The 27,026-nt window shown below is 41.0% G+C and overlaps 1 protein-coding gene across 1 annotated transcript in view; it reads left to right on the forward strand.

Annotated features, from left to right (window-relative positions):
• The first annotated feature begins 9,469 nt into the window (after positions 1–9,469).
• Positions 9,470–27,026, forward strand: part of LOC133419780 (poly [ADP-ribose] polymerase tankyrase-2-like) — a 49,678-nt gene continuing 32,121 nt past the window's right edge. The window contains exons 1-10 of the mRNA XM_061709195.1: positions 9,470–9,699; positions 12,485–12,849; positions 14,847–14,962; positions 15,051–15,159; positions 17,787–17,882; positions 18,150–18,186; positions 18,948–19,023; positions 21,104–21,198; positions 24,331–24,397; positions 24,484–24,561. Coding sequence (XP_061565179.1) covers positions 12,501–12,849; positions 14,847–14,962; positions 15,051–15,159; positions 17,787–17,882; positions 18,150–18,186; positions 18,948–19,023; positions 21,104–21,198; positions 24,331–24,397; positions 24,484–24,561 — 1,023 coding nt within the window. The 5' untranslated portion in view covers positions 9,470–9,699; positions 12,485–12,500. The remainder of the gene's footprint in view (positions 9,700–12,484; positions 12,850–14,846; positions 14,963–15,050; positions 15,160–17,786; positions 17,883–18,149; positions 18,187–18,947; positions 19,024–21,103; positions 21,199–24,330; positions 24,398–24,483; positions 24,562–27,026) is intronic.

Here is a 27,026-nt window from a genome sequence, read left to right on the forward strand (position 1 = left end):
TGAGGGTCTGCTGGGAACGTCTGGCAGATTCCCCTGTCAGGGAGGTCTTCAACTCCCACCTCCGGGAGAGCTTTGACCGGATTCCGAGGGAGGCCGGAGACATTGAGTCCGAATGGACCATGTTCTCCACTTCCATTGTTGACGCGGCCATCCGGAGCTGCGGCCGTAAGGTCTCCGGCGCCTGTCGCGGCGGCAATCCCCGAACCCGGTGGTGGACACCGGAAGTAAGGGATGCCGTCAAGCTGAAGAAGGAGTCCTACCGAGCCTGGCTAGCTCGGCGGACTCCCGAGGCAGCTGACGGGTACCGGCAGGCCAAGCGGACTGCAGCCCGGGCGGTCGCGGAAGCAAAAACTCGGGTCTGGGAAAAGTTTGGGGAGGCCATGGAGGAGGACTACCGGTCAGCCTCGAGGAAATTCTGGCAAACCATCCGGCGCCTCAGGAGGGGGAAGCAGTGCTCCGCCAACACTGTTTACAGTGGAGGAGGGGAGCTGTTGACCTCGACTGGGGACATCGTTGGGCGGTGGAAGGAATACTTCGAGGATCTCCTCAATCCCACTGACACGCCTTCCGTCGAGGAAGCAGAGGCTGAGGATTCAGAGGTTGATTCATTCATCACCCAAGCTGAAGTCACCGAGGTAGTTCGGAAGCTCCTCGGTGGCAAGGCACCGGGGGTGGATGAGATCCGCCCTGAGTACCTCAAGTCTCTGGATGTTGCGGGGCTGTCGTGGCTGACACGCCTCTGCAGCATCGCGTTGCAGTCGGGGACAGTGCCTCTGGACTGGCAGACCGGGGTGGTGGTCCCTCTCTTCAAAAAGGGGGACCGGAGGGTGTGTTCCAACTACCGGGGAATCACACTCCTCAGCCTCCCGGGGAAAGTCTATTCCAGGGTGCTGGAGAGGAGAATTCGGCCGATAGTCGAACCTCGGATTCAAGAGGAACAATGCGGTTTTCGCCCTGGCCGTGGAACGCTGGACCAGCTCTACACCCTCCGCAGTGTGCTCGAAGGCGCATGGGAGTTTGCCCAACCAGTCCACATGTGTTTTGTGGACCTGGAGAAGGCTTTCGACCGTGTCCCTCGTGGCATCCTGTGGGGGGTGCTCCGAGAGTATGGGGTCGGAGGCCCTCTGCTGAGGGCTGTACGGTCCCTGTATGACTGGAGCAGGAGCTTGGTTCGCATTGCCGGCAGTAAGTCAGACCTGTTCCCGGTGCGTGTTGGACTCCGGCAGGGCTGCCCTTTGTCACCGGTTCTGTTCATTATATTTATGGACAGAATTTCTAGGCGCAGCCAAGTGCCGGAGGGGGTACGGTTCGGGAGCCACTTGATTTCATCTCTGCTTTTTGCAGATGATGTGGTCTTGTTGGCTCCCTCGAGCCAGGACCTTCAGCATGCACTGGGGCGGTTTGCAGCCGAGTGTGAAGCAGCTGGGATGAGAATCAGCACCTCTAAGTCTGAGGCCATGGTTCTCGACCGGAAAAAGGTGGCTTGCACCCTCCAGGTTGGGGGAGAGTTCCTGCCTCAGGTGGAGGAGTTTAAGTATCTTGGGGTCTTGTTCACGAGTGAGGGGAGAACGGAGCGCGAGATCGACAGGCGGATCGGTGCGGCGGCCGCAGTAATGCGGTCATTGTATCGGTCCGTCGTGGTGAAGAAGGAGCTGAGCCGAAAGGCAAAGCTCTCGATTTACCGGTCGATCTACGTTCCCACCCTCACCTATGGTCATGAACTCTGGGTCATGACCGAAAGAACAGGATCCCGGATACAAGCGGCCGAAATGAGTTTCCTCCGCAGGGTGGCGGGGCGCTCCCTTAGAGATAGGGTGAGGAGCTCTGTCACCTGGGAGGAGCTCGGAGTAGAGCCGCTGCTCCTCCACATCGAGAGGAGCCAGCTGAGGTGGCTCGGGCACCTGTATAGGATGCCCCCTGGACGCCTCCCTCGTGAGGTGTTTTTTTTCTGTTGTCTCTTTTTGGTCCATTTAGATTGTTAATGTTGTCAAGTTAAAACCGTCTATACAAAAAAAAAAAAAAAAAAAAAAAAAAACTATAAAAAAAAAACTATGAAAAAAAAAAACTAAAAAAAAAAAAAAAAAAAAAACTATTAAAAAAAAAAAAACTATGAAAAAAAAAAAAACTAAAAAAAAAAAAAACCTAAGTAACTCTGCCAGAGTGTGTCTTTTGGGTCACTTTGCCGGTCCCAAGCCCGGATAAAGGAGGAGGGTTGGTTGTAGAGCTAGCAATTTCACCCTACATAACAATCTTTTGATTAAATTTGCTGTTAAAACATTTAATAATACAGGACAAAACTGATGTGTGTAATGTGGATCTAGACAAAGTATTAAAATCATTAAATGTTGTTAATGTTGAAATTATTTTTGTACATTTGTAGTTCTAAACATATTTAGGGTGTTTTTTACTCACTTTTGTCTCTCCCACGCATGGATGTATTAAATAAACGCTCCCACGACGTTATTCCTCTCTCCTACAGCGTCCATTACAGTTGCCAATTATGCAAATTAGGCGATGACGTCATTTAGCGACTTCTAGCGACTTTTGGGAGAGCCAATAGCGACTTTCCTTACTGAGGAGTTGGCAACACTGTCTGTTCACAAGGAATCCTGTTTTTTTGAGTCCAGGACGTACTTCTAAACCAGCCTTTCTCGACCGGGGTGTCGCGGCACCCTGGGGTGTCGTCTGACTGCTTCAGGGGTGTCGTCAAAAAATGACCTATTCTGACATTTCATATATAAATACAGTATTTTCGCGACCATTCGGCGCGCTGTGTGGAAAGGCATACCCTCATTTTTGTGTCATTTCTGTATTTAAAACACACACACTGTCATGGTTTGGTTTTTTAAGGACCCAAGTGCAGGAGACAGAGGGAGGCTGGAGGCAGGAGTTCTCAAAAACAAGGGTTTTAATCCAAAAAAGGCAAAAGCAAAGCGCTGCAGAGCAGGATTAACCAAAAAACAGGAACAGGGAAAAACGACGGGGAGACATGGAGGAGAGAACAGTACGGACCGACAGGGAACCAAGGAATGACAAGACAAGATATACTGAAGGGATAACGAGACATGACGAGACACAGGTGCAGACACAATCAGGGCAGATGGGACACAGGCGGGGCAAGACAGAAACTGAAAGTTACAAACTGGGGGGAAGTGTCAAACCCTGACACACACGGCACACCGACCGTAAAGGCGCCGTCTACACACACTTATCACACACACGCGCCGCGGAACACACACACAAGCACACAAGTGTGCGTATTTTTTTTATTTATTTTTTTTATTTATTTATTTATTTTTTTTTATTTCGTTTATTTCGGCATGTTTATATAGACACATTTCATCTCCAGAACATTATACATTGCATACTCAGCACATGACGAAAAGGGTACGGGAGAAGCTGACGCTTATCAAAGTCCCGCCCCGTTCTATGTAAGATTCATGATCACATCAACAACAGAATTCAGTAAGATACATAGTTTACCACATAGCAATTTGTCTAATTTCATCCTTCACAGTCCAGATAGCATGTATGTTTGTACACGTGTCCAGTCCACTCATCCTGATCACCGTTCCTGTGATTTACTACTGTGTCCACTGTTCAGTTATTTTTATGTCCAAGCCTCTTTTTGCATGCAATCCACTTTGCAATGGAGGTGCGTGTGTCAATGCAGATTTTGATTAGTCGCCGTCCTCTGGCTCTCTAGCCGCCTTTGCCCCCTCCGCTCGTACTGGACGGGGGAGGGTCCCGCTCTATTTAAAAATAGAGCGGGAGTAAAACTTTGTTTGATTGTACTTTATTTCAGTTTTTACATTAATCAACCCCATCGAAGTCCTCATCCTCTGTTTCTGCATTAAAGAGCTCCGCTAAATCAGCTGTGCCAGTCCGAATTCCTCGCTGTCAGAGTCACTTATTCCGTGCCGTGCGGCGCCTCGGACTTGCCGGCTTTTGCGAAAGCTCGCAAAATAGTCCCAGCAGAGACGTTAGCCCACGGATAAACAATCTATCTGCAAACTGTGGCATAACTTGCCCGGCGCTGCCTTCCACTCTCGGTGAAACTGTGTTCTCCCTCAGTCATCCATCGCTCCCACACCGCTCGCAGCCTTAAGGCTGATTTATGGTTCCGCGTTACACCAACGCAGAGCCTGTTCACACCGACGTCCAGCCGTTGGAGTTCCTTTGTCAAACCTCCCGGAATAACAGCAAGCACAGCGTTCATATTTTTCACTTCTTTTTTTACATTGTCTGTGAGATGGGCGCGCATAGAGTCACAGATCAACAGCGATGGTGATGTGTGGAAAAAACCACCGGGTCGCCGCACATAGACCTGCCTCAGCCACTTGATCATCATCCCTTCATCCATCCAGCCCTTTTTGAACATTTTGGCATTTGTGGACGGTAGAAAGTACCGGGATAGCGATATTTACAAGAAGGTGAGAGAAAAGTTGCGCGAAGCAGCATTTGTTTTGAATTTGGATACAGGAAGAAGAAGCAGAAATGACTCTAATTGCGTCATCACGTTCTCCGTGCGTCGCTGGTTTGATCCAGATATCCCGAATGATTAATTACCATGTAAACAGGGATAACCCTGTTTGCTCACGCATGTAAACGGAATATTCCGAATGTTTCAGTAACCGGAATATTAGCAATAACCCGAATTTTGACTGCATGTAAACGTAGTCTATGTCTCTCGGCTGCCCTGGGAACGACTCGGACTCCCCTCGAAAGAGCTGGAGGAAGTGTCTGGGGTGAAGGAAGTCTGGGCATCTCTGTTGAGACTGCTGCCCCCGCGACCCGGGAACGGATAAGCGGCGGATGGATGGATGGATGGATGGATGGATGGATGGATGGATGGATGGATGGATGGATGGATGGATGGATGGATGGATGGATGGATGATGGATGATGGATGGATGGATGATGGATGGATGGATGGATGGATGGCATATGATTTCTTTGTTTTTTATTTTTAATAAATTTGCAAAAATCTCAAAAACTTTTTTCACATTGTCATTATGGGGTGTTGTGTGTAAACATTACATTTGTAGGTGGGTCTTTATTTTTTTCAAAACTGATAATATAATACTTGACAGATAATGTAATGTTTTCTGGAATAATATGTATGTTTATTTTCAGTCCAGAGTTCTGCATTTTGTGTTTTAAGTATCTAAGAATGTTATATACACTAGATTTGAAACACCAGAATGACTATTGAGTTAAATTGCAGACTTTGAGTACCATGTAATAAATTCCCAATAATGGAATAAGGTATTACATTATCGGTAAAAATGTTATAACAATATCAGTCAGGATATGTTATTACATTATTGGTGAAGTTATTACATTATTCGGTTTTATTACATTTTCGATTGAGTTAAGTGCAAATTTTATTACATTTTCAGGAAATTATTACATTATAGGGTGCTACAAGTCTTAAATAAGGGGTAATTGTCTACCTTTTCCAAACCTCCGTATGAAACAGACTGTGGAGATCAGCTCACAAGACACACATATTGTCAAACATACACCACACCACCCCCTGCTGCCAACGTATGAATGTGCTTATGCAGCAGGCAGAGGCTGGGGGTGCGTTTGATGTTCGTCTCTGCAGTGCACCACGGGGTGGAGCTTCCATGCAGGGCCAGGAAAAGCTAAAGTTTCTTTATCAGTTGCAACTTCTGAAGGAAAAAACACAGTTTTGTACCCTGATTTATAACAAAAAAAAGTCACATAAGTATTTGAATTTCCATTTGAAATTATTATTTTATTCCATATTCCTACTGTCACGTTCAAACATTTTGGTTTTCAGCTGTGTGTTCAGAAGTGGTAATTTAGGCCCCAGGAGATAAAATCGACTTTTTTACCATCAGTTCGGGTCTTGGAAGTCGGTACTTCAACTATGTTCCAGTGAAGGCAGAAAATGAACCTTTTCAAATGTCAGACCAGCTGCTGCTGCTGTTAGTCATTGTGGGTAAATCTAATTCATCTAATTTATGTATGTTGCATTTAGCACAAACAGCACAGCCACATGGTTCATATACTGAGTTAAAAAAAGACCATGCGTAGGTTGAACATGAGGGCAGGACATTTTCATAGAATCTGGTTTATTTGTATTACAAACAGGAAAAATGTGGTTTATGGTGGAACAAAAGCATGTCAGGGCCTGTCGAGTGTTTTTGCAATGATGCTGATGAGCCCACACCCCCCTTTTTATGAATATATATTGATAACACAATGGCTACAGCTACTGTAGTCCAACGATTGATTTTCCACATGTTGAATGCTACCGCCAGGTCAAGGAACCACAGGTCCAAGAGTAGATCTTCAAGTCCTCATTTCAGCTCTGGCAGCACTTGGTTTGGATTTCATTTCGTTGAAACTACTCTTGAAATAATTTTATATATTTATTTATTTAAAGGTTTAGTTATCAGGGACAATGCACATTAATAACACATTTAAACAAATGTAAAATGTGCCAGAATTAGTCAAAAAGGCTATTTTGCATCTGCTGTCCCTGGACTGGTGTAAAATAGTCAACCTAAAAGAAAAATTATTAAGATACAATCAATAAAACACTTCCGAATAAAAAGGCTATATTATAATAAAGATTAAAAGGTAAGAAACTAAGCTAAAATACATACACACACAGGTTAACATAAGCTCAACAACAGACAATTGCTACAGAAACAACATGAAGCAGCAACAGTAACATCAACATTAATAACACAAGACACAGTAACACACTAACAGGTCAAAAACAAACAAGACAAAAGCACTAAACACAGAATAAAAAGCCATGCACAAAAAGCAACATTATAACTAGACAAACTAATAGGCAACATGACAGGTGGATCAGACAAACACCGACAGGCAGGGCAGCAAGCCTGGAAAATGAAGCACTAAAATGTAATGTTGACAGCCTTGACCACTAATTAACCACTTTTTTAGATAAAATTTAAAAGAAGAATAATTTGATTGGTTTCTAATCTCAGTTGGTATGAAGTTCCACTCACGAGCAGCCCTGATAGAAAATGCAGACTGGCTGAAAGCATTTTTCCTAAACTGGACCACACAATCTCCTCTAGCTGCTCCTTTATAAACTGGTTCAGTACAGGAGGAGCAAGTCCATGAATGATTTTATACATTAGACATAAGTGTGAGTATTTGATGAGATTTTCCAGATGTAACAACTTATATTTCAATAAAATATAGGAGTGATGATAGTCATTGGATTTCTTGCCCAGTACCTTAATGTTTTTTTTTATATAAATAAAGTAGTGGTTTAAGTGCAGTGTTACTAGCTTGAGACCAGGTTGTCAAGCAGTACGTTATATGGGTGAAGATCATTGAGTGCATGTACATTAGTGCAGCTTTGGTTGACATGCAACTGCGAACATGTCTAAAGTTTGCCCGATTGAATTTGATGCACTTAGAAACCTTTTTGATATGTTCTTTAAATTTAAGATTACTATCAATGACCACCCCGAGGTATTTAAAATCTGAGACAACACATAGTCGCTCCCCATCTACAACCATCGGGCTCTGGAGAATGAGTTTTAGTTTTACTAAAAAAACATACACACTGTTTTAGTGACATTGAGTTGATGGCAGTTTTGCTTAAATAATGATCTTTGGACACATTTGGCAAGAAAGAATGTAAAGTAATGTTCATTGGCATCACATGATTGGCATGAGTGAGCTAAGCTAAAATGCTCTGCTGTGATTGACATACACTGCAAAAACTCAAAATCTTACCAGGAATATTTGTCTTATTTCTAGTTAAAATGTTTAATTTTTAGTAAAAAAAATCTCATTACACTTAAAACAAGAGTCATTACCAGAAAAATAACTTGTTATTTGACAATTCTCACCTGTTTCAAGTAAATATTCACTTGAAATAAGTAGAAAAATCTGCCAGTGGGACAAGATTTATCTTCTCATTACAAGCAAAAAAATCTTGTTCCACTGGCAGATTTTTCCACTTATTTTAAGTGAAAATGTACTTGAAACAGGTGAAAATTGTTGTTTTTTCCAGTGATGAGTCTTGTTTTAAGTGTAATGAGATTTTTTTTACTTTTTGGAGCTAGGCTTTATGGCAGGGCCCGGCGACGGTGGGAGGATCCTGAAATGATCCTTCAGCCCATCCATGCTGGAGTTACTGTGGAGCTACTGGGGAACATTTGCACCAGGATCTTCTGTTTCAAATGTCAAATGACCAGTACTGGAGTTGAGGGGGGATAAGGGGGGATGGCATCACCCCCTGAAATAAAAACGGTCCAAATCATCCCCCCTGTAAAACTGCCATCCCTCCTTTCCATCCCTTATGTCATTTCATCAATGAATGTGGTTTTACTGCTATTTCAACATTTAGAGTCATCACCAGAAAAATAACACCAGAAAAATAATTTATTTGACAATTTTCACCTGTTTCAAGTAAATTTTCACTTGAAATAAGTAGAAAAATCTGCCAGTGGGACAAGATTTATCTTCTCATTACAAGCAAAAAAATCTTGTCCCACTGGCAGATTTTTCTACTTATTTCAAGTGAAAATCTAATTGAAACAGGTGAAAATTGTAGTGTTTTTTCCAGTGATGAGTCTTGTTTTAAGTGTAATGAGATTTTTTGACTAAAATGAGACATTTTAACTAGAAATAAGACAAATATTTTTGTTAAGATTTTGAGTTTTTGCAGTGTACGGTTAGCTTCCAAGGCGGGGAATCAAAGGCTTCAAATACACTCTTCAGAAAAGGTATTTGTTACCAGCAATTATACAGTCTTTGATTCAGACTTGAGACTTCCTAGGTCAGGGGTATTCAACTAGATTCGGCCGGGGGCCACATCTGCAAAAGGACTGTATGGAGAAGGCCGCACAATTTGAAAATGTAGTGGTTTTCAAAATGTATTTTGCACTCAAAGACGAAGACTTATGTAAATATAATACATTTGTATTATACATTTGAATATATCTATTTTACATATGAATTATGTATTATTGTCTCCAGATTTAGTCATTGTGAATGTTAAATATAATATTCAGATAAAGAAATATTATTTTGAATGCAAGTTCATTTTGAAACCATGCATTGTGCAAACTTAATGAAATTGATATTGACCTACTTTTAATGAAACACGCCATAATGACAAAGCACCACTTTCCACCAAGATTTACTTATTTGAATATTTTATTAAGCATTGAGCACAACCATTTTAGTCCATAGTAGCCAGTTATAAAAATATTATTAAAAAAAAAAAAAAAAAAAAAAAAAATTCAACAAACACCCCCTTTTTTGAAATATGACCAGGGGCCACATAAAAGCTCCTGGCGGGCCGCCAATTGAATATCCCTGTCCTAGGTAAATGGAGGGCACCACAAGCCTTTCAGATGCTGTTAGTCTCCGCCCGCTCGGGCGCAGTCGGGCTGGGAAACGAAGCCACCCCTCCCCCCGTGCTTGTTTTTGTATCCTGGATTTGGATACAAGCGGGTTCGCTTCACCATCATCTCTGCGCAAAGATACGTGTTTTTAAGTGTTTCCAGCCGTCGCTCGGTCTCCGTGTCCAGGCTTGTGCCGACAAAGGCGCTCCTGCAGGAGGAGCAGACGCAGCAGGAGGAGGATGGAGGAGCCGAGTCTGCTGCTCCTTTCCATCCCATAAAGCGCTCACATCCTCCAATCATGTGTCAGTAACTGCACGAGTCCACGGTGAGTGGCCTTTTGTCTTTATTGCACAGATTCATTATTTTCTTAATCTGTGACGTTACTAGTAGCAATTTTCGTTAAGGCGTTTTTTATTTTTTAATTATTTTTGCTCCTCCGTGATTCCTGATATGTTCTGCTCCTCCGGTGCTCACAGCCTCTTTTTTATTAAAATCTTCATTTTTAGCGCCTTAGAACTCATATAGTACCTTGAATATGTTCCAGTGTACTCACCTTAAATTATTTAATTTGTGGAAATTATGCAACTTATTGTTGCATGTGGTAATGGACATACAAGAGCATTTCCACGAACAGAAATATGTTAATACGTTTCAAATCCCACACGTGTCTGATTGCACGTAAGCTGGAGGTCTTTTTTCAGCAAGTGATGCAAAAGGGAAAAAATGTCTCCGAGGAAATACTGTAATACCTGGTTACTGCTCTGTGTGCAGGTGATGTAGAGGAGAAAAGCAGTCATCACCCCTCCTAGACGTGAGCAGATGCACATCATGTGAAAAAGAAAATACACACTCTTTTAGTGTATCAGGAGATAGAAAAAGCTCCCTTCAAACCAATAAAATGAAATAAAAAATAAACCCCCCCCCAAAAAAAATAAAAAATAAATGTATATATATATATATATATATATATATATATATATATATATATATATATATATATATATATATATATATATATATATATACATACATTAGGGATGGGCGGTATGGACTAAAAAATGTATCACGATAATTTCTGGCATTTATCCTGATAACGATAAAAATGGCGATAAAAAAATACCAATTCAACTCCACGTTTTTAACTTTAAATCTATCACCACATTCAGTCTTTGGAGCCCCCAAAACACTGCTCTAAAAGAATAATAAATACTACTAAACTACACCAATTAAATTGAATTAATAAAAACCAATTAAATGAATTACACCTGTACTGAAAAACTGTAATGACTCAGATCCGCCATGTTTGTTACACAAACACGTATCAACAATTTATCCTTCCTTCTTTCTTTCTTTCTTTCTTTCTTTCTTTCTTTCTTTCTTTCTTTCTTTCTTTCTTTCTTTCTTTCTTTCTTTCTTTCTTTCTTTCTTTCTTTCTTTCTTTCTTTCTTTCTTTCTTTCTTTCTTTCTTTCTTTCGTCGATTTAACGCAGAACCATAAATCAGCTTTACATAAAAACATCATCAACAGGAATTTATCGTTTTTACCGCGAGATGACAAATTCTTACTGTGGGGAATTTTTTTGACGGTTTATCGTGAACGTAAAATATCACCCATTCCTAACATACATACATATTAACATATATTTATAAATATATGTGACATTTAAAAATATATAATATATATTTTATATCAAAAATGCACATATATATGCTTTAGGTTCTTACCAGCATGATATTAACCATTAATATATGTGCAGACAAGGTAAAAAAGAAAAAAAAAAACTAAACCAAACATGCAAAAGCAGTGACTGGTAAACACATCCCATGCTTTTTCAGGTTGAGGTCAGGACTTTGCAACACCTTGATTCTTTTGTCGTTTTTAGTCGTTCTGCTGTAGATTTGCTGCTCTGTCTTCACTGCGTGACTAAACTCAGGCAAACTTTTATTGTCAGATTGATGGCCTCACATTTGACTTTAGAATATTTGGTTATACAGATGCGTTCACGATCATCTCCATGCCTGAAAGGTGTCTGGTAACTGTGGCCTCACATCATGAACCTTTCATCTCTGAGCCCGACAGTTGGCATGTAATGTTTGTGTTGTTGTGCTGTGTTTGATCGTCATTAAACCAGAGGTGTCAAAAGTATTTACATTCATTACTCAGGTAGAAGTATAGATACTAGAGTTTAAAAATACTCCTGTAGAAGTTGAAGTATCAACTCAAGTTTTTACTCAAGTAAAAGTATAAAAGTACTGGTTTCAAAACTACTTAAAGTATAAAAATAAAAGTAATGTAAGGGGGGAAAAAGCCATTAAGGACAAAAGCCATTGAAAATGAATGCATCTTAGTATAATGCAAATATATTAAAGAAGCATATATGTGTACTATTGAGCATTAACATGTGTTTCAGAGAGCAGCAGATATGATGACTAGTTGCCTATAAGTATTGTAATGGTGCAAAAAGTCAAACTTCAGAGGCATGTTATCATTTATCCTAACCTTTATTGGAATGTACATCCAAGTTTAGTTGCAGGAATCTGAGGGAACGGATGTAAGAACAAAACTGGACAAGAACATCTGAAACAACCACAACCAAATTCACTCTATCCGGATGGAGCAATTTAACTGGATAGTTTTTTTTTAAAGGCCGAAATGAAATAGAGTAACGAGGCTGTTTTTAAAATGTAAGGAGTAAAAAGTACAGATAATTGCGTGAAAATGTAAGGAGTAAAAGTAAAAAGTCGTCGGAAAAAATAATTACTCCAGTGAAGTATAGATAACCAAAATTTCTACTTAAGTAAGGTAACGAAGTATTTGTACTTTGTTACTTGACACCTCTGCATTAAACACACTGTGCACTACAATTTTATTACCTCTTGTTTTTCAGGAATTGTTTTGAGGAAGTCACTCATTTGCTCTCTTGCTGACAGCTATACATTAAAATTAATGTCCATTCAGTGAAATTGCAGCCGGCAGCTGGTTCTGTCCCAGGTAGCACATTTACCCACCATGTTTTTGACCAAAACATGAGAGATTTATGGGAGACAAAAGTGCATGATGGTGTTTTTGAAACGTTTTGTTAATGGTTTTCATGGCTTCTGTCCCTGCAGGTACCCACCTTTCTGAATGGCCTCCGTGCCTGCAGGTTTCTGGGGCTCGGCAGCTTGCTGCTCACACTCCAAACTCTCCAGAACCGTCAGTCTGAAACTGAAAAGAGCCTGTTCCCCTTCGTCCATGCTGTCCGGTCGGAAATGTTCAGGAAAGTCAGATGTCGCTGGTGGAGCCGTGTCTCCGGGGCCCGTGATGGCCAAGATGTCGGAGCCCGGCGGGGGAGGGTCAGACGAACCCAACAGGGAGCTGTTTGAGGCCTGCCGGAGCGGAGACCTGGAGCGAGTCCGGAACCTGGTGACGGCTGAGAATGTGAACAGCCGTGACATGGCGGGGAGGAAATCCACGCCGCTGCACTTCGCAGCAGGTAAGACAGTCTTAACAGGATCCATCCTTTCTTCTGCCGAACGTTTTGCTGTCTGGACATGAATTATCAGTGAATTTTCTGGAGAACGAAAAGAACCGGACCAAACTCAGAGTTTCACTCTACGCTGATGACGTTATTCTGTTTTTTTTTACCCCACCCAAGATACTGTAGGTGGGACATAAAAATGTTAAGGCTTTCATTTTATATACTGGTATTAGAACAATTACTGTCAAGTGTATCTCGAATGGCATGGGTTTCCCACACTTGAAAAAGGAAGGATTTGGACCAGACTCAGGATTTCACTTGCTTAAGTCTTTGTCAGTTAGTTAGTCATTTAGGTGAAAAACCTTTAAAAAGGGACAAAGAAAATAATGAAATTAAAGCAGTATCAAATACAATGTAAATCACTCAGACTTTCAAACAAAACCCACATCTAACTAGGCAAAATAAATAGCCTATATTAAACATGCATTAATCATTGTTTCAGTTTAAACATTTAAAGCGAATGATCAAATTAAACTTGACGTAAATGTAAATGGCCTATATTAATGATCCATTACTTAATTTTAAACTGTAGGCCAACTTTTAAGTTAACATTTGACCTTGTTTTAACCAAGATTATTTTACACATTTTATGACATTTAAATCACGCTTAATTTTAATAAAATCAAATATTTCAAATGATTTTAGCATTCACAATCATTTCATCATCATCTTAATCCTTTTAAGTGAAATAAATAAATGAAATAAATAACAGAGTTTGTTTTATTTAAGCCAAATCAAAACAAAGGAATTGATTTATGAGTAAAAGAACGCTTACTTTCAGCAGAAAAACAAACAAATAATTAAATAATTAAGCAGACCGCATTGGCAGCCATAATATAAGTCCTCACGCAGGTAGAAATGGAGATTATTTAGAAAGGAACGTGAGCTCACCGGTAGCCTCTTTGCTCTTTTTTCCTCTTTCCCATGCGTTTTTTCTAGTGATCACTAGTGATTTCTGTATCATTTTGCCTCTGTTGCCGTCGGCGCCATGAACAACTCGTGTCATCTCACGTCTCTGCCGCAAGCTGTTATCAGTCCAATTGCGCTCACCTGTTGCGCTGAGCTGCGGCGCCTCGCTCGGACACGCGCATACACATGCACCCGCTCGCAGACGCACGTCCCGGCAGATCGCCACAACAATTACAAATAAACTTCATGAAAGTTATTTATTTATTTATTCTTTCTGCTGGTACTGACATTAAAATCCTTTTTCAAGGAATTTGATCAACACATCTGCAAAAAATGTATTGTTTAACCTAGGGCTGGGCGATATGGACCAAAAGTCATATCTAGATATTTTCTAGCTGAATGTCGATACTCGATATATATCGATATTTTTTCTGTGCCATAATTGGGGTTTCCCCCAAAGCATTATAGCATAGCATCTCTGTTAGCATCTCTGTTAGCATCTCTGTTAGCTTCATTTTTTCTGAGGCAAACCCTTAAAAAAACAGTCAGTTTTAATACAAAGCCTCGTGCCTGCATATATACAATAAAAATGCTCCTTGAATAAAATAAAACAAATATCCCTTTCCTGCATAACAATTAAATTCAAATACACTGTGCAATTAATACAATGTAGACAGTAACAGGCAGACTTTTCCACTGAGGTTGACAGTTGTGCAAATAACAAAACATTTGTGAAAATCTAAAATAAAACATTCAAGTCAATTTGTCACAAAATAAGCTATATCAAAATCGTAAAAAAAATAAATAAATAATCGATATAAACGATATTGTCTCGTACCATATCGCGTTTGAAAATATATCAATATATATTAAAATCTCGATATATCGCCCAGCCCTAGTTTAACCTTCATCTTTCATGTGAAGCCTCATTTTACACTCAATCGTTATAGATGTTGTAGATGTGCTGAATAATTCATAAGGATGGAACAAAATGAGACACAAAGACATCATATGGAGTCTAAACTGCCGTGAATTGTCTCCAGGTTTTGGCCGTAAAGAAGTAGTGGACCTCCTCCTGCAGAAAGGAGCCAATGTCCACGCCAGGGACGACGGAGGCCTTGTATCCCTGCACAACGCCTGCTCCTTTGGACACGCCCAGGTTCTCCTGGCCGTTCGGATGCACTTTTAAACAAGTTATTCTCGTTTTAATAGAGATTTGTAGCATTGTATTCACTTGTTTTACGTAGGTGGTGAGCTTGTTGCTTCGCTGCGGGGCGGACGCAAACGTCAGAGACAACTGGAACTACACTCCACTTCACGAGGCAGCTATCAAGGGCAAGATCGACGTGTGTATAGGTAGGAAAGAAACTTCAGCGACACAAATGGGTGCAGGCAGTAAGACGAGAGGAATCACTTCACACTGATATCACATCACACATCTTCAGTTTATGGTATTCTAGCCGTTATCCATACACTGGGATGCAAATGGGCGGAACAAAGATAATTTAATTCAAAAATAAAGAGAAGTTAATTGTACCAGTAGTCGTGATTTAATGATTGAACTCCCTTCAAAGATTCATTGTAGAGATTTATTCCTGCAGGCGGGAGGGATCTCCCGCGGCGGTCTGTGTACTCTTGCTGAACCACTGTTTTGTGAAGAGGATGTTGCAGATGAGATTCTTCATTTTATGAAGTGTCCTCCTGCATAATCCTCTCCAGAGTCCCCAAAATAGATCCAAGCCTTCTTTATCAGTTCATTCAGTTCCTTTAAGGCCGCGTTCAGACTGCAGGCAAATCTGATTCATATCTGATTCCTTCTCATATCCGATTTTCAGGGCTGACTGTCCACACTGTTTTTAGCAAGTGTCCATATCGGATATGGCTCTGTTCAGACTGGGCCACATCATTGACTGATCTGACGGGTTGCCGTAGCAACGACGTCGGAGCGGAGGCGTCACCCAGCGCGTGTATTGTGTGAAGTCATGTATTTTTTTTATATATAAAAAAATCCCAAAATATCTGTACCGTCCCTGATTGGGTCGGCACTGCGCATCATTTTTAGACATGACAATGAACGCATACCGCAAAAGTTGTGTCTCGGCGGAGGGACCCGGCGTACCAGCAAAATGAGAAACAGAGAAAAGTGTTCAGAACAAAACCACCAGCAAACTAACAAACCAACCAACAAAGCTCAGAGTTAACAAAACGAACCAGCAATGAACAACTGGCAGCCCCGCTCTTTAACCTCTCCTCCTGATGAGCTGACGGGCTGCAGGTTCAGGCTCACAGCGCGACTGAAGGCTGATTTATGGTTCCGCGTTACACCAACGCAGACCTACGGTGTAGGGTACGCGGCGACCTGCACCGTACGTGGAAATGCGGTCTTTTTTTCTGCTATTAAAACATAATTTGTAATGTGAATTTGCAACACTCAAACTACAAATAATAGTTTTTGACGTGACATCAGAGATTGTACATGCTCTCTGTGAAAGGATGAGTAGCTCCACAACTGGAAATGGGTGGTGGTTTGGAGCATGGGTCTGGGACAGTCATATCCGATCTGAGTGTTTGGAGCTGTTCAGACTGACACGCATCTGCCCAAATGCGATATGAATGCGATATGAAACTACCTCCCGGAGGTGGTTTCGACCTGGTTTGCAAAAATCGGATCTCATGCGGTTTGGGACTGTTCAGACTTCAAAAGAGTCAAAAGAATCTGGATGGGCTAAAAATCGGATATTGGCTAGCAGTCTGAACGCGGCCTAAGTCACTGGTTCTGATGCTGGTCCCCCAACAGATGACTGGAGATGAGACTGAACCCTCCACAACAGACTTACAGTATAGAAGATATTCAGCCTCCTTAATACGTCAATTCTGCTCTGTCCTTTCTTATGAACGGCATCATTGTTGTATCTGCTGTGCAGGTGAACACCAAGGTAAATATTTATTTGACACCAAATTTCTTCAAACTGGTTGAGTTATATAATATCTGATACAACATGTTTATGTTCCTGCAACACACCAAAAACATGATGACAATTTTCAGAATAAAGCATGGTGTATATCATATATTATAACTCGGATTTGACTCAGTCTATTAACACGATTTAAGTCTGCTCTCTCAGCACAAGTTGAAAACTTTCACTGCTAAAGTGATCATGTGCTCTGGACCCGCCGGTGCATCCGTTCAACTCCAGAGGGCAAAATGAATAACAGCCAATCATCGATGCACTCAAAGCCGGGGTCATGTTTCAGGGAGCAAGGGGAGGAAGATGCAGTGCAGACACAGAGAGGGCAAAGAAAGTGAGCGACTGCTGGAAGGCATTTGTGCAAAATTACAGAAAAAAGTGCGGGTGTTGACTCCTCTCACCAGGAATATAGCGAGTATTAAAAACACCCAACACTGGCAGATTTTTCTACTTATTTCAAGTGAAAATCTACTTGAAACAGGTGAAAATTGTTGTTTTTTCCAGTGATGAGTCTTGTTTTAAGTGTAATGAGATTTTTTTTACTAAAATGGGACATTTTAACTAGAAATAAGACAAATATTCTTGTTAAGATTTTGAGTTTTTACAGTGATCCATTTTACTTATCCTGTGAAGGACAGAGTCATATTGATAAGTTCAGAAAAGTGTTTTTTATTGTTGTGTTTTGATGTATTTGATGTAAGCCCAGTGGATATTTAAAGCTTACAGAAGGCTGCATTTAACTGCTGCTATGTCATTCCTGCAGTATTTCTGCAGCTGTTTTGGTCACTGCTATTATTTGTAATATATTATATTATTTGTAATCAGCACAAATTATCTGTCCCCATATGATCAAATCCACCATCCCCCCTGATTTTTTCTTACAACTCGAGTACTGCAAACGACCCCTGCGTGGTTCACTTCTAGCAGTGTTTAGATTTCCCAGTGAGCTTTGTGAGCTTATTTTTCATATTTTACGCGGATGAAAATGTGCCGTTTCCGTCTCGTCTTTCGTAGTGCTGTTGCAGCACGGCGCTGAACCGAACACCAGGAACACAGACGGTCGAACCGCTCTGGATTTGGCCGAACCCTCCGCCAAAGCGGTCCTTACAGGTGACACGAATAGATGAAATGTGTTTGGATCGTTGAGATGATCAAGTGTCTCTTGAAAACCGCTGAAGTACTTTTTCATCCAAAGCCATCTTTGCACTTTTTAACATTTACCCCACTACATCTATCGCCAATGATGTTGATGACCCTTGTTTTGTACAGCTTTACATTTATTTTTTACATATTTTACATTGTTACTAGTTAAAACATGGAAAAGATGTAGCTGATGATACAGATTCAGATCTAATTATCTTTCTTTTCTTTTTTTAGGGGAATATAGAAAGGATGAGCTTCTTGAAAGTGCAAGGTAAAGTCATTCATTTTAATTTCACTACAGTTGTTTTAGAGAGTTTATTGTAAACAGTTTTGTGATACTTTTCTTTTGACTTACTGGAGTTCCCAGATTATGTAAATAGTATTTCCTTAATTTGTTCGAAAATTCACATGTAAAAATGCCTGTATTATACTCTTCCTGACTTTCAAAGGTTCAAATATTTCTTAAAAAACCGTATACCCAGTTTTAAGGAAATCTATAAGCCAATAATAGAGGTCCATGATAGATTAAGCAATAAATAAAGGAGTCATACTTGGAGCTTCCAGAGAACTCCTTTCTCTAAATGACTTCCTGCATTAATTGCATCTGCAAATAAAGCCTGTAAGCTCTAAACTTAAGCAACGTCCTCCAACTGTGTGCGTGGCTGTGGGACCTGACTGGCAGTAACGTCTCTAAGGGGTTTGGTAAGGTAACAAATAACAGCATAGTCAGCGGTGAGCAGGGGGGGCAGGAGACCGAACAAAGAGAAATACAAGATTTAGTCTGCAGGTATGATCAAGGTAAAACGACTCCATGTTGGTGCTGATCAATATGATCCGGGTGAGGAATTGCATGATATGAAAGGTATTGATGGGATTGCTTTGCAACCAAACACAGCAGACAGTTTCAAAACTAGCGACTAATTATGTGGCAGATCAGATCAAATAAAAACATGATCATTTCTAGTAAAAGTTGTGCATCATTTTAACAAACTCCATCTGTTTGTTGACCATGATGCTGGTGTTTTCCGACAGGAATGGAAACGAGGTGAAGCTCATGGCTCTGCTGACGCCGCTCAACGTCAACTGTCACGCCAGCGACGGGCGAAAGGTGACGAGAGTTGTCTGAACATTTTTTATGACTCAGAAGTCTGTTTTCAGCTGCAGTAATGTTCATCAGGGACTAGGGAATTCTTGATACCAATCTCTTATCTGTATCACATAACCTGGAAGTTAAGCAAAGCACCAGAGAGATGTTTACCCCCTAAAAGCGATGGGACCATTGATTGAGGAACTGTAAATATCTCATTGGTGAGGTTACAGTAGCCACTCATCGTCACCTCTTTGCCATCTGAAGGGTCTGTTTCTAGTTCAGGTCATAACATCTGCTAACTTTGGGTTTGAAATGTTTCAGTTTTATGTCACTTTTCACTTGTAGCTTCACAGTCTGCAGCTCAGACCTGCACCATACCCGTCCTCTGAAGCAGTTGTTTCAAAGAAAATCCCCAAAAATGACATCTTCCACCTTGTGTGGAAAGATTTTATGAGACATTTATATAATACCATATTATATGCCTTATAGTACCACTATAAGGCGCACTGCAGTATAAGGCGCACCTTCAATGAATGACGTATTTTAAAACGTTTTCCATATATAAGGCGCACTGCATTATAAGACGCACTAAATATATGGCAAAATACCATATTATAGTGGCTGGGGTTAGTTACGTATCTACCTGATGGAGCTGCGCTACAGGAAATGCTACAAAATCCTACAGCAAATGCAAAAAAAAAAAACAAGAAGAAAAGTACCGTATGTCAAACTTTATTAACAAAATAAAAACCAGCTTTGCTCCGTCTCTTCAAAGTCGCCATTATGTGAGTCAGCGTCGCTGCTGTTTTGAACGTCTGTGACGATTCCTGACGTTTTTAGCGCCGTTACTTCGGCGACACCAACTACATTACCCACAATCCCCCTGACTACAGTAACAGAAATTACCGTAATGATCATATATAAGGCGCACTGCCGGTTTTTAGAAAATTAAAGGCTTTTAGGTGCGCCTTATAGTGGGGAAAATACGGTACTTTAAATCACTACATCCATCCACCCACTGTCCACAAAAGTTATGAACATAATTAGTGAGAAAGTCGTGGTGGAGTCCAACTCCCTGGAACGAATACCTGCGATGGAGAGCAAACTCTCACTCCGTTTGTGCAGCGACTGACAGGAGAACCTGAGGGATACGGTCAGATGCTTGTCCTCCACCAGGTCCACCAAGCACATGTTGTTGGGAAAACTCCCATGCCCCCTCGAGGACTCTGGCGCTGTCGGAGATTAGAGCTGGTCTAGTGTTCCGCGGCCACGATGGAAACCACTTCAGATTCAGGAGGAATCTGAAGTCCAGCCATCAACTAGTTTCTCTTAGAACAGGGATCAGCAACCCGCGGCTCCAGAGCCGCATGCGGCTCTTTAGCGCCGCCCTAGTGGCTCCTGGAGCTTTTTCAAAAATGTTTGACCTTTTTCCTTTTTTTCTTTTTTCTCCTTTTTTTTCCTTTCTTCTTTTTTTCCTTTTCTCAACATTTTGACTTGTTTCACGAAATCTTGACGTTTTTCTCGACATTTCGTCTTTTTTCTCAACATTTGACTTTTTCTCAAAATTTTTACTTTTTTCTCATGATTTCGACTTTTTCCTCGAAATTTTGACTATTTCCTCGACATTTCAACTTTTTGCTCAACATTTCAACTTTTTTCTCGAAATTTTGACTATTTCCTCGACATTTCGACTTTTTTCTCAACATTTTGACACATTTGTCAACATTTCAACTTTTTTCGACATTTTGACTTTTTTTCTCCACATTTCGACTTTTTTCTCGAAGTGCGTAATGAAAAAAACAATCCCCCCAGTTATAACGAATACAGAAACATGCAGCATGTGTTTTCTTCATTCATGCTTCATTCATTCATACTTCAATACTGCTCAGGAGCGTTCATAAAAAGCAGATCGCCATAGTCCAACAAGGGTAAAAAAGTTGTTTTGATCAAATGTTTCTGGACCCGAAATGAAAAACATGATTTTAACAAGCAGAACCGCCACCCCGGTCTGCTTATTCAGAGGCACTGTGCTCTAACGTTGCTCTACTGGAGCTTCATAGAAGACGTAATGATCAGTGGTTTGTGTTTGTCCTTTCAGTCAACGCCTTTGCACCTGGCGGCTGGTTACAACCGTGTGAAGACGGTGCAGCTGCTGCTGCAGCACGGCGCTGATGTGCACGCCAAGGACAAGGGGTAGGTGATTCTGTGATATCTGCAAGGCTCAACAGCGTAGAGTTTGTACCTTGAACCTCAGGAGAAGGTGACGACTTGAGGCTAGAAAATAATTGAGCTATCTGTAAGACCTGCCCCTCAAACAGAGATGGGCCAATAGCAGTTGAGTATCAGTTGTACAAGGAACCAGACCTCAGACATCTGGAGCCTGTCATGAGTTTACCTGAAATGAAGTTACCGGTGCAAAGTTATAACTTTAAATCTAGTGTTAAGTAGCTGATACTAGATCTAAAGTTATGCAGTACTATAACTCCAAAAACTACTTTCTGTGTAGCGCTATATGTGAAGTCTTTGCCTGAGTTAGCAAAAGTAACTAAGGGGGGATGGACTTTTGGGGCGGGTTCATTACAATCTCAACTCTGACTCTGACTGGAAACTTCAGAGAAAGTCTGATCCTCCAACTGCACACATCTCAGGATCATGTGTGAAACATTTGCATTGATTCTCCGATTTTAAATCGATTCTCATATTAATTCCTAAAAATCGATTCATATGTCTAAAGATCGATTTAAAAAAAAATAAAAAATTCATCATTACATTACAACTTTTGGTACTTTTTTGTTTATCCCCAAAAAAGGAATATTTTGTTGGACACGAGAATGACTGGTGCCATGTTTTTGCCTTTAAATATGTTTAAAGGTATGAAAACATTAAGTTTTTCAGTTATAATTGCATAAATTGTCTATATTTCTTTGCTTTATATACGGTCTTGGGGTTACATTTGCATAAATGTTAAAAACCAAATTCTCAAAAATGGGGAAAAAATAAAAGCCATTTCTTTCGTCCTCTGTTTCCTCCCTGGATCTGTTTGGTAATTCTGACCCACATGATGTTTCTGAAAGCAGTTCTATCAGCATTCTGGGAGCTGATTGGTCCTTACAGCATCATTAGCTGCTAATACTTGCTGTTGAATCTCAATATAATACTAGTATTAATATGTTGCATAACTACAGTCATATAATTCATGCAACAGCTGAAAAAACAGTTTTATTAACAGTAACCAAAATCAATATCGGATCAAATCGAATCGGATTGAATCGGATCGTGATAATCGATTCTGAATCTTAAGAATCGGAATCTCCAGCCCTATACTGTATGTATATGGAGTGATTTACAGTCACACTGTACCAACTTCATTCATAAAGCACTTTAAAAACAACCACAGTGGAACAAACTGCTTCATAAAAGAATACATTAACACGAAATACAATAGACTTCACATGAAGTCACAAAAAAATCCAAATGAAATATAAATAAAACAAGTTGTGAAGCAAAACTTTAGAAAGGAAATAATATAAGACAAAAGACAAAAAATAAACAAAACCAGTGCAAAAGGCGAAGAAAAAGGGATGGGTTTGAAGATTAAAACAGATCCCAAAGGCAAATCACTCCAGAAACGGGAGACGAGAGGCAGGGATGGACCACTGAGAGACTTAAAAGCAAATATAAGAATTTAAAAATGGATCTTAAAATGTCTGTGGAGCCAGTGTGATGAGTCCCAGTCAAAAGATGTGTGGCCTCTGGAGACGGCGATGGACGACCCGTTAATCCAACATCCAGTGCATCCCATAAATCCAGCGCACTGGTGAAAAAGGCATGAATTACTGTCTTCAAGCTCTGCCTTTAAAAATAAGGCTTAAATGTGTCCAGCTGTCATGTTCAAGAGTGTAAAGTCTCTTTAAATCCCATGTTTTTCTACTGTTGTTTTTTTTTTAATGACTTTAATATTGTCTCACATTTTTCTGGAATTTTGGTTGATTGTTCTTATAAATGTTGGTTCAGTTCATTTGAGTTTTCATACATTTGTTTATACACAGCTCTCTTGTATGGAGCTAGAACAGTCTCATAATTCGCAAATGCACACACCGTTTCACAAATGCACAGGACAAAATTCACAAACCATCTCTGATCACGCTGTTTTCTTTACCGAGATCACAAGAAAAGCAGAGCAGTGATCTCCTCTCCATCCCGTGTTGCTGTCTTGTTTATTTATCTTTACTCCACCAACTCGAAATATTTAATCACTTTTCTAAGCGAACGGCGCTAACGCAGCTCAAACAGCAGGTGTATCCGCCACTTTAATCTGATTGGTTTACGAGTAAATCGGCGCCCACGTGGGGTGCGCTCTTATTATTGGCTGAAACAAAGGAAGACATCTGATTGGTTGCAGATCCTTCTGTGTTAAAAAAAAACATATTTGTGGATCGAGGGATGTCAGGGGAGTTTCAAAAGTCACACGCAAATCCAGCGCAGCTCACAGACAAAAAACCATTTGTAAATCAGGTTATATTTGTGTGTGCATTAAAAATACATTTGTATATCTTGTCCTACGCACGTGGGAATTGTTCTGTGCATGTGTGAAATGGTGTGTGTATTTGCAAATCGGTGTGTGCATTTGCGAATTATGAGACTGTTCTAGCTCCATCTCTTGAGAGTAAAAACATAATTGGATAGTGAATATCTGAGGTTTCTGAAGGCAAAAACAATGGTTTTGTTTGATTATAAATCTTGAAAATTATAAAGAAAATGGAGAAAATTATGGCTCATACCCATTTTTTATTTGTATTTATTTATTTTATTGAGAAGGACCTGTTTCTTCAATAACTTGTTAGATAAACAGAGTTGGTTGTCATCAGAATAGCGATGAAAAATAAGCATAATGATTTCTAATGATGGCACCTAAAGGCAGCATCCAGAACCCTGTGGAACACCATACCTAACTCTGGCATCCTAAAGCACAGTCTTTGTAATAAAACATTGTGGTCAATGGTGTAAACTGCAACACTGAGGTCCAGTTCAGTTCAGAGATACATTCCCATTTTTTTCTCTCTTGTACCACTATGTATCTTAACAGGGGTCTCTCCGTGTGGAGTTTGCATGTTCTATGCTCCCTCTGCTTTTGTGGGTTGTATGTACGGCAGCTTCCCCAAGGAGCACTTGTGTGTTTTCTCAAAGATAGATGAGATAGATTCCAGCAGATCCCCACAACCCTTAATCTGAATATATTGTAAGATAATGGATGGATGTTTGGTTATAAGTGTATAGACTGTTTTCCAGGAAGGAAGTCAGAATGAAAAGCTCTCTGTTTTTCAGGGACCTGGTTCCTCTTCACAACGCCTGCTCGTACGGCCACTATGAGGTCACCGAGTTGCTGATGAAGGTATGTTTTCACTTCGTTCCCCTGCAGAAGAGAAACACTTGATGGTGTTTGACGTGCAGAGTAATGACACGCGTCTCTGTGTTCAGCATGGCGCCTGCGTCAACGCCAGGGACCTGTGGCAGTTCACGCCTCTTCACGAAGCCGCCTCCAAGAACCGCGTTGAGGTAAAAACACTTCACCGCAGCGCAGATACACCAGGACTCTGATCTCTGAATCAAGCTGATTTAAAACATCCAGTTGTTGATTATGCTGGGCAGGTTCAACACGAGAGGCATCTTCCTCAGTTTCTCAGCAGACCTCAGTTGCAGCTTGTCTATTGATCTACATGAAGCAGCGCTAAATTAAAAAACAAACCTTCTTCGTTATTGTTTCAACTCAAACTGGAGCTATAAGCCGCTGACATGATGCTGCTCAACTGTCCCAAGCAGGGAACTGGAAAAAATGTTTAGTTCTTTAATGCTCCTCAAATGGACGTGGTTCAAATGTCCAATTTTACAGATTAAGATTAAGATTCCAGAATATTAAAATTTTTTGATATGGGATATTTGAGTTTTCTTAAGCTGTAAGCCATGATCAGCAATATTAAAATAATAAAAGGCTTGCAATATTTCAGTTGATTTGTTATGAATCCAGAATGTATGACATTTTTAGGGCCCGAGCACTTGCAGTGCGAAGGCCCTATTGTATCTGTAGGAATTTTTTTTTTTCTTTATTTCTTCTGACGAAAGGAGGGCCTTTTTGCCCCCCTAAACGTCCCCAAAAAGTCACCAAATTTTGCATGCAAGTCAGGCCTTGCGAAAATTTGATATTTAATGGTTTGCATTAATGGGCGTGGCAAAATGGCTCAACAGCGCCCCCTTGAAAACTTTGTGCCTCAAGCCCCACGATACGGTTTGACGTACATGCACGAAAATCGGTACACACCTGTATCATGGCACAACTTAAAGAAAAGTCTCTTGGCGTCATGCCCGAAACCGAACAGGAAGTCGGCCATTTTGAATTAATCGTGTCACTTTGGCGCAATTTATGCCATTCCTTCGGCAGTTAATTCAGCCCGAACCGTAACGTGCACCCAGGTGTGTTATACATCAAAATGTGTGTCTCCCTCCTGCGACCACACGCATTACTTTTCTCTTTCAAAAGCGTTACCGTGGAGACGCTAGACGCCAAAAAGCGCGCCCCACCCTTCATCTGGTTGGTTCAGACAGAAAAAACTTTGCGCCTCAAGCCCCAGAATACGGTTTGACGTACATGAACGAAAATCGGTACACACCTGTATCATGTCGCATCTAAAAGAAAAGTCTCTTGGCGCCATGGCCGAAACCGAACAGGAAGTCGGCCATTTTGAACATTCTGAATTAATCGCGTAATTTTGGAGCAATATGAGCCATTCCTTCGAGAGTTAATTCAGCCCGAACCGTATCGTGAACCCAGATGTGTTATACATAAAAATGTGCGTCTCCATCCTGCGACTACACGCATTACTTTTCTCTTTCAAAAATGTTACCGTGGCGACGCTAGACGCCACCAAGCGCACCCCCCCTTCATCTGATTGGTCCATATTTGATAGTTCCCCAAAAGTCACCATATTTTGCATGCATGGCAGGCCTGGCGATAAATTTGATATTTCATGGTTTGCATTAATGGGCGTGGCAAAATGGCTCAACAGCGCCCCCCGGAAAACTTTGTGCCTCAAGCCCCACAATACGGTTTGACGTACATGCACGAAAATCGCTACACACCTGTATCATGGCACAACTTAAAGAAAAGTCTCTTGGAGCCATGGCCGAAACCGAACAGGATGTCGGCCATTTTGAATAAATTGTGTCATTTTGGCGAAATTTATGCCATTCCTTCGGCAGTTAATTCAGCCCGAACCGTAACGTGCACCCAGGTGTGTTATACATCAAAATGTGCGTCTACATCCTGCGACACCACGCATTACTTTTCTCTTTCAGAAGTGTTACCGTGGCGACGCTAGACGCCAAAAGGCGTGCCCCCCCTTCATGTGATTGGTCCATATTTGATAGTTCTCCAAAAGTCACCAAATTTTGCACGCAAGCCAGACTTGGATAAATTTGATATTTAATGGTTTGCATTAATGGGCGTGGCCTAACGGCTCAACAGCGCCCCCTAGAATACTTTTATCTGCCATAACTTTTGAATGGTTTGACATAGGAAGTTGTGGGTGGTGTCATGGGACTCTGTAATGAGTCCTTAAGCTTCGTTGGCCTTAATTAGCCCCGCCCCTTCTTCTGATTGGTTGTCCCGATTTTCTGCTATAACTTTGGAATGGTTTGACATAGAGAGTCGTGGGTGGTGTCATCAGATTCTTTATGGAGTCCTTGACCTTCATTGGCCTGAATTAGCCCCGCCCCTTCTTCTGATTGGTTGTCCCTTTTTTCTGCTATAACTTTTGAATGGTTTGACATAGGAAGTCGTGGGTGGTGTCTTTTCTGATATGCTTATGGGGGGCGGTGGCCGTGAGTGCGAGGGCCCGTTCATCGCTGCTTGCAGCTTTAATTATTTTTGTAATTGCATTACAGAAAATCACAATATTCTAATTTTCTGAGACAGTCCTGTACATTCACAGATTTATGCAGAATCAGGAGTATATTTTGCACTTTTC

The sequence above is a fragment of the Cololabis saira genome, chromosome 19, assembly GCF_033807715.1.
Source record: "Cololabis saira isolate AMF1-May2022 chromosome 19, fColSai1.1, whole genome shotgun sequence".
In the NCBI taxonomy this organism is placed as follows: Eukaryota; Metazoa; Chordata; class Actinopteri; order Beloniformes; family Belonidae; genus Cololabis; species Cololabis saira.